Source organism: Antennarius striatus, chromosome 9, assembly GCF_040054535.1.
Source record: "Antennarius striatus isolate MH-2024 chromosome 9, ASM4005453v1, whole genome shotgun sequence".
Lineage (NCBI taxonomy): Eukaryota > Metazoa > Chordata > Actinopteri > Lophiiformes > Antennariidae > Antennarius > Antennarius striatus.
The window spans coordinates 16484549-16497500 of NC_090784.1; the positions used below are offsets into that span (position 1 = coordinate 16484549).

Below are 12952 nucleotides of genomic sequence, written 5' to 3' on the forward strand. Positions count from 1 at the left end.
CTATATATACTGTATATACTATATACACACACACAAACATATATATATACATATAAATAAATGACAACCACTATAGACTCAAACTTAAATAAAACAGAAGGTAAATCTTTAATAAAAATAAGCTTCAACATTATGAACTGTAAATTAGTTGCAAATGCATACTTGAGGCAGTCTTTTTGAAATGCATAGATCAATAGGAGAGACACAATACAGACATAGAGGTTACATTAAGTTATAGAACCAGTGTTTTTGCATGTTTGGCCTATTTACAACCATTTAAATCGTACTCCGACTCCTGTTGATTTGAAACAGTCGTTCACTTTGTGACTGAAGAGATTTGGCACATGGTCCTAAAAAAAAATTCCTGTCTGATTTTTTTGACAAAGCTTCACTATTCTATGGATTCAACTTCATTAACGTGCATCAAAATTATGAATCTGACACAAAGACAGGATTTCATTGTGAAGGATTATCATCAACCACATTTTCAATTTCTGAAAAATGCTAAAAGAGACAAAGCAGGCTCTCTGGAGGTTAATTACATGCTAAAAATATCAAACTTACCTCGTAGTAAACAGCAAAAAACATGACAAAACACTGGTAAATATCTCACCTGAGCTGAGTTCAATAAAGACATTTTCAGTAAACCTTGAGGCAACTTCTTCTGAAGTACATTCTGCCATTGTGTTAGGAAGCATAACTAAACTGTAGCGGTAACTCAAGGTGAAACAAAAATGTTGGAAGGTGAGTTGGCTCATAAGTCACTGTGAAAGGACTCACTGGACATGTAGTGCCAGTACCGTGGTTAAGTGTCTATGGAGGTGAATGGTTATTGTCACTTTGTGTACCCAAGCTGCAAAAACCAAATACCAACGTTATTCAAAACAAAATTCCCATATTAGCGAACGTTACAACCGTGTTCTACCAGGTGACCAAACATTAAATGAAAACGGTGCTGCATCCAGTTTGCTACTGAACTCGGTTCAGGTGAAGCCTTTAAATTTATGACTGTATGATCACACACAACAACAAACCGTACGGACAAGTCTTCCTCTGCAGTGCATAGAAGGCTTACGACAAAACGACTCAGGGAAGGACAGTACACTTGGGTACAGCTTGATATATGATGGATTAGTACACAGCTATTGAATGCTGAATGCAGGCTGACTGAACTTCTGAGACTTGTTCATAAAAGACTCGATGATTTACATGGCAATTTCAGTCAAAAACAGTCCAGTTACTTCTATTGCAGATGTTTTCTTATGCACAAACACAATTTTCCAACTGCAACACAGTCAATATTCATGTCATATGTCACAACTCAAGTATTATCAAACTACCCCCCCAGTAGCATCATCCATTTTAGCTTGGATGCACCTTTCCAGTGTTAAAACAAAGGTACCAATAACAGGACAATACATATTCATGGCCATGTCAGAGCAACACCTGTTATAGTAATAGCAGGTCCTTTTTAAGATGGAAACTCCCATCTCTGCTTCTCTTTGGAATTTCCATCATGTGTCTGTGTACATATTAAATGTAGATTTAGTGCATTCCCTGAAGAGTTGTTTGTAGTGAGATGTTTAAAAGTCTTTTTTTCGATGCTACGTGAAGCTATGTCCTGTCCCAAGGCATCACTTCTTGTGATCGTCAGAGTTCAGCCACGAACCATCTTCCTCCACTTCCCGCTGGACAACCAAGAGCATTTCTGCCACATCCTGAGAAAGCTGCTCACTGAGAAAAGTGCTGAGAGTGAAACAAGGATGAAAAATGGTTTGAATATGTCTGGATGCAGACAGAGGGCAGATTAGCACAGTGTGGTGTTCTGACAACAACAAACAGTGAGATAAGCCCCATGTGACTCCACATATGGGATGATTCATTTTCTGAGATTCCATAACTCAAAAGAGACACACGGAAGCATTTGTAATATTTAAATACATTCTCTTACCATAGTTCTGCATCTCCCCCAATACAGATGGGGCTCTTTAGTTTGGAGTCGAGATTGTAATACTGTCCGTTAACTTGTCGAACTGCGAGCCAATGCCGCCGCCGGAGAGGGAGGGATACGATTCCAAGAGACACTCGTGAAGGTACATTAAGAATAAAACCCTGGACCTTTGACACACACAGGCTCTGAACTGTCCTGTGGGAGACATGTTAAGATGAAGATATAAGTCATATTCTAACTGATCTAATAAATAGTGCATTTTCAGGAGTTCTGAGGAACTGTTGCACCAACAGGAACTAAATCTGACTCACCTGCATCTGCTTTATCAACTCATTTTGTGAAATTCCAATTTAGCAGGACGTGGTTGACAATTCCGGGAAAACAGTGCAAGTCATGCCTGATTTAGAGTTCAACATGCCTGTAGGTTGCATTTTATGAGGGCCTAGTATTATAGTCTACTGCATCCACATAAATGGGTATCTTTGAATGTAAGGGATGCATTTTGCTTCTTGATTACCTAACATAATGAGCTGATAGGTTATATTTGGTACTGATATATTTATTTAGACAACTTCCAATAAAAAAAGAAGAGATAAATACAGCATCAACCAAAAAACAAGGCAAGGAATGCAAAATGCTCCCTGAATACAACATGACAAGCTTCGTTTCTCAATAAAACATATGTGGTGTAAACGCTTGACATTTCACAGTGTATCTTACACACCTGCGTTTGTCCCACCACACAGCAGCCAGTTCCCTGCTCTGTAGTGCCGCCATGATGACGTTGACATCATAGTTTCCAGTGCCCAACACTGAGCGATGGGGGTTCACCACACACTGTGGAGCCAACCTGCAGGGAGAAGCAAACTGCATTTATAAAGCAAACCCACCTTGTATTTGGTATAGCCCTGTCTTGAATGTTGAAGGAGAAGCCTGAACACAGCCAGAGGAACTTCCTTCATTCTAATAAAACTTACTTATCTATAGCAATCAGAATGAAGTCACTGTGAAGCAACGAAGTCACAGGATATCTAGCAAGAAATTATTTCGCTAAGGTCATGAGATACCTCATTCCTGACTTGTCTAATTGTCATTCAAGTGAGTATATGGCAACAAGAACAATTCCTGCAATACTTCTCTTAATACTAGCTGTGTAAAATGTAATTCGGTGTCAAAACGTAGTAAAATTCTTGGTTTGTATTTGTCCATTGAAAAAATAGTGGGATTTTTGATACTAATGCAACACATGAACCAGTCTATATGTAAAGAGTACGAATCATTTAGATTAACAATGCAAAATTGTATTACTCTGGGGAGAAGCGAACATCTGTGAGATTACAGAAGTAACTTCAAAACTACAACCAACCTGTTAAGAGCTAAAATTATAACAGCGTCGTTTTGAAAATGAAAAAGACAAGACTGCAAGACGGAGGTCACAAATCATGTAAGGAGACATGTTTCCTCCAGCAACGCCCCGGATACCTTAACAATCACTTATTTGAGCTTCTTTGTTTGTTAATTCTAGGTGACACCGATGCGTTGTGAAGACATGACGGTACCGTTTACAGATGTCATCGGCCGTCTCCTTGGTGAACACCCGCTCCTGGAGCACGTTGTTGAGAGCATGAATCGCGCACAGCTCCAGTCGTTGCTTTTCGTGGAACACTTCTCCTTCGCTCATGCTAATGCTAAACGTTAGGAACACACTTAACAGGTATAGTTAGCAGTGTAGCATTAACTAGCGCTCACAGAGAACTATGTTGTAGCTAACACAGTCCATTCAAGCTAACAACTTCAAACTCGTTTGCTAGTCCTTACTCTAATTGACGCTTTGGAATAACTAACTAGCGTTATATAGCTAGCTGACTGCTAATAATTTGAAAAGCGACAGCGAATATAGCTGTTGTTGATCAACAGCACCCCACGGACGCTACTGACCTGCTCGTTGGACGCTTCCCAGTCGAAAAGATGCTCGAGTCTGACAGCGCCATCCACAAACCGGAAGTAGATCTGTTGTTGTTGTTGTTGTGATATTTTGTTTTCGGCTGGCACGCCCATGTTCAACTAGAAAATGGGTCCCTACCAAAGTAGTGATTCCATTGTAGTCGTACAAATACAATAAACTTATCTCACCTGATACACACTCCGCCATTCATTTAAGCTTCTTTATCAAAAGAACTCGTTTCATTACTGTACAGCTTATGTTGAAGCACCCTCTAGTGGTGAGCCTGGTGACTGCGCTAATGGTGGCGCCATTGATTGAATGATAAACTAATTAAACTATACAATATATTGTTGACAAGATTTGAAGTTATGATTATGGATACCGGCTATCATTGGTATAGGTAACCAAGATTTAAATCGGAGTCTGGGCACGGGTCCTCTTCAGTCAGATAAATAAAAATGAGTTATATAAATGATTCCTGCTATGTCTCCCACCGCCTTATTCTGCTGCTGCAACTACTGATAAAGATGACAATATCAAGGTACTGTTTAAAAGATTTCCCTAATATTATATGTGAAATATTCACACCCTCCTTCACTATCGCACTCAAATCAGTAGAAATCATACACTTTGTATCCATTGTGCATGTAAACTGATTACATAATGTGTTGTTTACTTCTACTCTGTATGTACAACCGATTTATTCTGGGTTTTTTTCATTGCACTGTGATATTGTTTGTTTCACAACATTTGGTCTGTGTTGTGTTTGTGCTGCATGTATAGCAGAGGAGGTCAAGGTGAAGGTAGGACTGATCAGTGATCAGCTCTGAGCCCCTTCCTGTTTGCAGTGGTGATGAATAGGCTGATAGATATAGACTAGAATCCCAATGGACCATGATGTTCACAGATGACATTGTGATCTGCAGTGAAATCAGGGAGGAGGTGCAGGAACATTTAGAAAGTGTTTCGGAGAGAAGAGAAATGAAGATTAGCTGAGATAAAAGAGAATATTTGTGAATAAATGCCGAGAGGAGAGAAGGAAGAGTGAGGTTCCAGGGAGAAGAAAAAGCAAAGGTGAAGGACTTTCTATTCTTTGGGTCAGCAGTCCAAAACAAAAGTGAGTGTGATAAGGAGGTGAAGAAATGGATCCAAGCAGGCTGGAATGGGTGGAGGAAAGTGTCAGGTGCTTGATGTTACAGAAGAGTTTCTGCTAGAATGACAATAAAAATTTTATGACCATGCCATTATGTACGGGTTAGAGACAGTGGTGAGTTCAGCCATGATGTATGGATTAGAGACAGTGCTGAGTTCAGCAGTGATGGATGGATTAGAGACAGTGCAGCTGAAAAGAAGATGGAGAGCCAAGCTGGAGGTGGCGGAAATGAAGATGTGGAGGGTTCCCTCTAGGAGTGACCAGGATCAGAAATAAGTTCATGAGAGGAACAGCCCAGGTGATATGTTTTGGAGACAAAGGTGAGAGTAGAGACAAAGAGAGAGTAGACTTTGATGGTTTAGACACATCCAGAGGAGAGAGTATGTATGAGTATATTGGTAAAAGGGTAATGAGGATGGAGTTACTAGGCAAGAGTGCAAGAGAAAAACTAAAGAGAAGGTGGATGGATGTAGTGAGGGAAGACATGAGAGCAGTTGGTGTTAGAGATGAGGATGCTGATGATAAACTGACATAGAAAAAGATTACATGATGTGGTGACAAGCAGAAAGGAAAAGAAGAAGACACCCTTCAGTCCCTTGATACCCTTAACACTTTCTTTCTTACTCTTGATACATGCAAAGCTCTGAGTCTGCACATCTGTGAACCAGCTGTGAAAATCACACTGCACTGCATAAACCTACACCTCACTCCAAAGTGTGTCCCTCAGAGGCTGTATTTGCAGTAAAGCTGATTATCTTTGATAGTGTGAGTTGGGAAAACCAACAATCTCTAAATAAATTTATGGGAGCTTGCTCAAATTTGGTTGCGATATTTTGCTTAGATGTATAACCATACGCACAGTACAAAGGAGCCGGAGACTCCATTTTTCCTATCTACATTACTAATGCCAGTTTTGGGGTTGTTTAGATGTTGATATTTGATGAGATCTACATTTATTACCACATGTTTTTACTCGTACACATCACGTAATAATCATTATGGTGCATGTCAACAACCAGCTGTCATAATAAATATCAATTTATATCTGCAAAAACATAAATTTTTAAACATTTTAGTATTACTTACCGGACTCCCACATTATTATCATTTATAATAAGTGAAATGAGAGAGTTGTCATTGGTGCAGACTTCAATGGACATGTTGGTGCAGGAAACAGAAGTGATGAGGAGGTGATGGGCAGGTTTGATATTCAGGAGAGGAATGCAGAAGGACAGATGGTGGCTGACTTTGCAAAAAGGATGGAAACGGCTATAGTGAATACTTTCTTCCAGAAGAGGCAGAAAACTGTGGTATTGTATGAGGAAGTCTGGAGTGGCTGAGAAGTATGTTAAAGCGGTGCAGGACATGTATGAGGACTGTAAGACAGTGATGAGGTGTGCTGTAGGTGTGACAGAGGAGTTCAATGTGGAGGTTGGACTGCATCAGGGGTCAGCTCTGAGTCCCTTCTTGTTTGCTATGGTGATGGACAGGCTGACAGACGAGGTTAGACAGGAATCTCCATGGACTATGATGTTTGCAGATGACATTGTGATCTGTAGTGAGCGCAGAGAACAAGTGGCGGAGAAGCTAGAGAGGTGGAGGCTTGTCCTGAATAGGAGAGGAATGAAGGTTAGCCGCAGTAAGACAGAGTACATGTGTGTGAATGAGAAGGACCCAAGTGGAAGAGTGAGGTTACAGGGAGAAGAGATCAAGAAGGTGGAGGATTTTAAGTACTTAGGCTCAACAGTCCCTAAGTACTTAATGGAGAGTGTGGAAAAGAGGTGAAGAAGCTTGTACAGGCAGGATGGAACAGGTGGAGAAAAGTGTCAGGTGTGATGTGTGATAGAAGAGTTTCAGCTAAAATGAAAGGAAAGGTGTACAAAACTGTGGTGAGACCAGCAATATTGTTTGGTCTAGAGACAGTGTCACTGAAGAAAAGAAAGGAGACAGGTAGCAGAGATGAAGATGCTGAGGTTCTCTCTGGGAGTGACCAGGAAGGATAGGATCAGGAATGAGTACATCAGAGGGACAGCACATGTTAGAGGTCTTGGAGAGAAAGTCAGAGAGGCCAGACTGAGATGGTTTGGACATGTCCAGAGGAGAGATAGTGAATATATTGGTAGAAGGATGCTGAGTTTTGAACTGCCAGGCAGGAGGCCTAGAGGAAGACCAAAGAGGAGGTTTATGGATGTAGTGAAAGAGGACATGAAGGTAGTTGGTGTGAGAGAAGAGGATGGAGAAGACAGGGTTAGATGGAGGCAACTGATTCACTGTGGCGACCCCTGAAGGGAAAAGCTGAAAGGAGAAGAAGAACGAAGATCTTTTACTGTTTATCAGCAGCTTTCCTGAGAGTCGTAGAAGAGGGCGGGGAATGAGTTTTTCAAATGGTCCAATGGCTGACTAGAATCAGTCTTATTTTTGACTCTGTGTGGCTGATTGTACTTCCGGTTGTGACGTAATGCCAACGCGGTGTCATCATTGGGTTAAGTCTTTTGACGTGTCACATCGTTAAGATCCCCATTGGTCTCTCGACTCAGTTAAACTGAGGATCTTATTTTTGTTCCTGTGTCAACGAAAAAGAAGAAAACCATAAACCCGTGACACCCGGCTAAGTTTTCATTGCAGATAAATTTTTTTCAAGCTTAACAGAAAAGTTTCTAAGCCTCCAACGTCAACCAGACGCTCATCACATTAGCGGAACTGAGTTTGAAGATGGTAAGTCGGACGGCCGACCTTATTGCTAAGGGCTAACAGCAGTAGCTGCTAGCTTGTTTCGATGTTTAGCCGATTCCAGCCGTCGAGCTTTTATTTATTTATTTATTGTTTTGCGCTGTCCCTGACTTAAGTTAAGGGCTGGTAACATCTACATTCGTGCAATCCAACCGATAAACTTGTTACGGTAGATTCCGTTACTGTATCTCTAAATGTGAAGCCACCGTGTAGCCATGACGTGAACGTAGTCTTGATTGAGGCTAGGCTAGCATCGATAATGCTAATGGAAACGAAACGCCACTGTTAATTTAAAGTTAAACGTTTGTGAATGGATGTCACAATTACTTTACCAAGACGGCTACGGGTTTAATCGTTAGTGAGTCTCTTGATTCCAAGAGAGCCAAACACTCTCTTTAAACATATTCAGTGAAAACTGAGATGTTGGAAGAATACTTGGCGTGGTTTGACTTAATATACTTTACAGCTCTGTCAAAACCTCTGCGTCTGGATACGAAGTTATTTTAACCTTAAAATATGAAGATACTTGCTGATGAATGTACCTCAGCAACAAAGGTTGAAGTTCACAAAAGATGTTCATTTAGAATAGATACCAGCTGTCTTTTGTCAGTATGAGCATTTACTACGCCATTAAAAATGTCTTGTTACACTGTGTCAGAGTTGGCACAATGGATTGATAATAACCAGCAAAGTGTTAATAGCATTCTATTTTCAATGCAGTGATTTTTTTTAAACTCCAAAATGACTTATCATTGCTGACATCTACATTTTTCAAACAAGCATACTCGGAGGGCACATCACGAGCTGGATAAACTGGATAATATTTTTGTCTCTTACAGAACTCCAATGTGGAGAATTTGCCTCCTCATGTACTTCGCTTGGTCTACAAAGAGGTTTCAGCTCTAGCAGCCGACCCCCCAGAGGGAATCAAGATTTATCCCAGTGAGGAAGACATAACTGAACTCCATACAGCCATTGAAGGACCAGGTAAAGATATCACATGACACTATGTAATGCTGGCATGATAAGACACTTTCAAATTAAAACATGTCACATCGCTGATTAGGTTGCATTGAAACTTAGTTATCTGCATTTATGTGTGTTGTTAAAGCAATATTTTCTTTTCTTTTGAAGTATTTAAAAAAGGAATCTTATACCGAATAGGATTCTCATATCTTTGTCCTTGTATGTGAGTCATGTCTCCTATTGTACTCTCTTCCTTATAACTAAGATTACTTTTAATATATCTATGTTGTTTATGAGACAGAGAAAGGTAATTACATCAGTCCTAAAATAATACTTTATCAATGCAGGGATAAATCACCAAAAATGTAATTACTTGTTGATCCAACAAATTATCTAGTTTTATTTACAGTATTGGTACCTTACATAATTGGTACCTTACAGTGTCTTTATTATTTTTGTTGTGAGTCCTTCTACAGACTTAACAAAACATTATGTACCACCCTTATGTAACTGTAGTTTATAAAACATCTAAAAAAAAAAAGAGAGACTTATGATAATATGTCCCAACTTGGATGCTGCATGATCTTATGGAACGGACGGAATGGAACAGGAAAGGGAGGCACTATTATTTACTAATTTGGTCCAGGATGTTGTGCACCATTCCATTCTTTAGTGTCTTTAATTCACTGGAATACATGTTCAATATAAAAAACAGGATGTTTTCAATTGTCTTCTTGTTGAGTAATTTATGAGTTATTAAGTCAGAAAATGCCACCACAACAGTTTTTGTTTTTCTTCTACAGTAGGTAGTGAAGAGCAGGACTCGTCCGTGCATCTGTTTTGCTAACTCTGTATAGATAAGGTACTATAAACCCACATAATAGTAGTACTGTATTAATATTGGAGCAACATTTGTTTGCACATAAACTGTGCCCAAAATTGGTGTATTTCTTGTGGTAACACAAAGGCAGCTCCTAAATTGACTATTTAAAAAAAAAAGTGGGATCACACAGAATTTTGTGATCACAGAAAATGTATGACACACTTTAACTGCACTTGCTTGTGTGTGTTAAAAATTATCAGGTGTCAGTAAGATATTTAACATGTTAGCTGTTTATTAGCAGGCTAACACCAAAAGTAGAATTTAATTTAATGGTACTTCACCAAAATAAAGCAAACAAAATGCACAACTATTAATGCAAAACAATAGTTCTGTATTCCTTAGACTGGTCTCAACCTCATCTACAAAAAACACAAATTAAAAGAATTATCAGTGTTAAATCCATTTACCTTTCTAAAAGTTGGAGAATCAACGGATGAAACCTGGACTCAAACATTTTTTAATTATCACAATGCTAATTGATTTTTGTACTTCACACACATCTATGTTTTGGCATAAGATGGGTATAACACTTATACAGTTAATTCCTCAGTATGTTTCATAAAGGAATAAATTCATCATTCATGAAGATGCAGGAGGTTGAACTAGTTGCTCTTAGCTGACTGATTTGCTGGTCTATTTCTATATTCCCCTTTTGTGGAGCATGTTTGATATGGTCGGGACATACTGTTCATGGAATGAATTCTTTATGTTTTGACAGAGGGAACCCCGTTTGCTGGTGGCATTTTCCGAATGCGGCTGGTCCTTGGGAAGGACTTCCCTGCGGTTCCACCCAAGGGGTATTTCCTGACCAAGATTTTTCACCCCAACGTGGGTCACAAGGGAGAGATCTGTGTCAATGTGTTGAAGAGGGACTGGAAGGCAGAACTCGGCCTCAGACATGTCTTACTTGTAAGAGTGATCATTAATCTTTGTCGTCATGATGTCAACCTGTATTTCCTTCACTGCTTTTTACATTTCTTCCTTTTGTATTCCTACCAGACCATCAAGTGTCTCCTCATCCATCCGAATCCAGAGTCAGCTCTGAACGAAGAGGCAGGGCGTTTGCTACTAGAGGACTATGCAGAATATGAGTCCCGGGCTCGTCTGCTCACAGAAATCCATGCCATGGGTGGGCCCGGTGGGACCTCTGGGGCATCTCAGGACCCTAATGATGGCCCACAGCCGAAGAAGCACGCAGGGGACCCCACAAAGAGGGCAGGACCCAGTGCCACAGCTGTGCCAGCAGCTTTGGGTAATGGCGCAAATGGAGCCAGTACCACCACGAGCAATAGTAACAACAGTTGCAACACTAGTAATGTAGCAGGGAAAAAGAAAGCAGATAAAAAGCGTGCGTTGAGGCGACTTTAATGCCTCAGTGAAACTCTGTGTGTGTGTGAGTGAGTGTTAGTGCGAGAATGTGTAAATATAAATATTAGTGTGCTGTTGAAATTTTTGTTTCCTTTATCATTTTTTGACTATTTTTACTGCCTTTCCAGGCTGTCCACTTTTTTGTTTTCATACCATAGTTTCTGTCTTGCCATCACTTTGTCCTGCTGGCATTACAGGTTTTGCGAAATATTTCCACACCTAAAGACGCTATTAGAAATATCTTGTCCTACTTTAAAGGAAAGATGACACCTTCACTGCAGAAATCATACCATCTGTTGTGTTTTACTAGTGCAAATGAATAATGCAGGGAATGGGTTTCACTGTGCAAAACATGGCCTCAAATGTCTGTCCTCAACTGAGACATGATCAGTGGTGTCTCACACTTACCATCAGCTCTTTTTAAAGTGTTCCATGGTAAATGTTGCTGTGATGGTACCGTGTACTGCTCAGCCAAACTCAGTAGTGGGTCGAAACTTCAATTAAAGGCAGGTTTTCAAATCGAACTCAAATGAAATAATAATAAAAAGTTGCTAAGAAATTATGCAAGAAGTTGATGGTTTCACTATTGGGAGAGATGCCATGCAAAATAGTTACGACTTTTTAAACTGCATTTTTCATTTTGTGATCTGAATGAAGTAAGGCAGTGGGGTATAAGAGATCTGTTGTGTTCTTCATGGACACATCCCTCCTTTTTTTAAAAAAGTTTTTCTAAAATTGTTTCACTGTCCTGTATTTTCAAAAGTTGTTTCCAATTGATATGTTCATATTCAGCTGTCTCGTGGTTTTGTCTGAAGACCTAGATCAGTGGCTTTAAGGGAACAGGGTGGACTGCCAGACTACTTCATAATAAATGAATAATTTATTCTCTGTGTTAAGCATACAGTGGTGTGATTGATTTAAACTACCCCTGCTTCCCTACAATGTGGAATGTGTTCTCAAATAACCAGCTGTCCAACCAGCAATCTGGGTACCTGGGAATTTTTTCATGGCCACCTTACACATTTGATAGAATTTGTCTCCCGACCCGTTGCACGGACAGGTTTACGCTCTTGCCAATGCAGGCGGGACTACATTTCCCAAGGAAACACACTAAAGCGCTGTGTTGATTGGGATAGAAAAGGTGCCTCTGAAACTCCTGTCATTGTGCAACTGTTGGCTGGATATTTTGTGTCCATTTTAAATTATTTAAATTAATAAAACATTGAAATACTGAAGTGAAATAAAAACGTAGTCCTACTCGATTTCATTTGGTGTTGCATGGCATGCTTGTGTGTTTATTATGGTACAAATGGTGCTGTTTTGCAGTGGTGTGCTGTGTATCAGTATAACTGATGAGAATGGATGCTCGGGTGAAGCTTTTCGTGTCCAGTGACGTATAGCAGCTCTTAATTTTGTTTATAGTGGTCTCCTGTTCTGCCGTGATGGAATACCCATTATGAGGAAATCGGTAATTGCATCCACCCCAGCAAACTTGTGAGCGAAAATGCACCCGGTAGGGCATCATCGGACCATCTAATGAAGGACTCCAGCAGCCTCTGTTGCAAACCTACAGCAGCCCACACACCTGTGCAGAAATAGCAGCCTGCCATGCAGGTAATTATAAGGCCCATCTTAGACACCTGAGACTCCACATAACCTTTCAAGCATTTCCTAAACCACATTTTCCTTCCCCACCTTACATTCCGCTCCTTGGATAACATATTCCTCCACAATTTGTTAAAGCAAACATTTCTTTTCAATTGTGGGAATGTAGTGTGGATCAGGCTGTGAAGGGAAAAGAGAAAGCCTACTGGTGTTGCACAAAAAAAAACAAAAAACTTAAATATTAATCATGGAACATCCTGTGAGACCTCCGTGTGATCACTCATTTCTGTTCACACAACACAATCGATTCAATTTGGCTGAAAACCCCAAATTGGGCTTCATTCATCAGTT

At 40.0% G+C, this 12952-nt stretch overlaps 2 protein-coding genes across 2 annotated transcripts; one reads left to right on the forward strand and one right to left on the reverse strand.

The window, feature by feature from the left end:
* Positions 1–84: 84 nt before the first annotated feature.
* josd2 (Josephin domain containing 2) lies at positions 85–4107 on the reverse strand. The gene is made up of 5 exons (XM_068324804.1): positions 3890–4107; positions 3511–3639; positions 2676–2801; positions 1952–2146; positions 85–1746 (listed from the first exon to the last, which is right to left on the reverse strand). Exons 1-5 carry the CDS (start codon positions 3940–3942, stop codon positions 1635–1637), a joined length of 615 nt encoding a protein of 204 aa, XP_068180905.1. The 5' UTR covers positions 3943–4107; the 3' UTR covers positions 85–1634.
* Positions 4108–7584: 3477 nt separating this feature from the next.
* On the forward strand, positions 7585–12236 carry ube2s (ubiquitin-conjugating enzyme E2S). The gene is made up of 4 exons (XM_068324803.1): positions 7585–7764; positions 8619–8766; positions 10347–10537; positions 10628–12236. The coding sequence occupies exons 1-4, from the start codon at positions 7762–7764 to the stop codon at positions 10994–10996; spliced, it is 711 nt and encodes a 236-aa protein (XP_068180904.1). The 5' UTR covers positions 7585–7761; the 3' UTR covers positions 10997–12236.
* Positions 12237–12952: the final 716 nt, after the last annotated feature.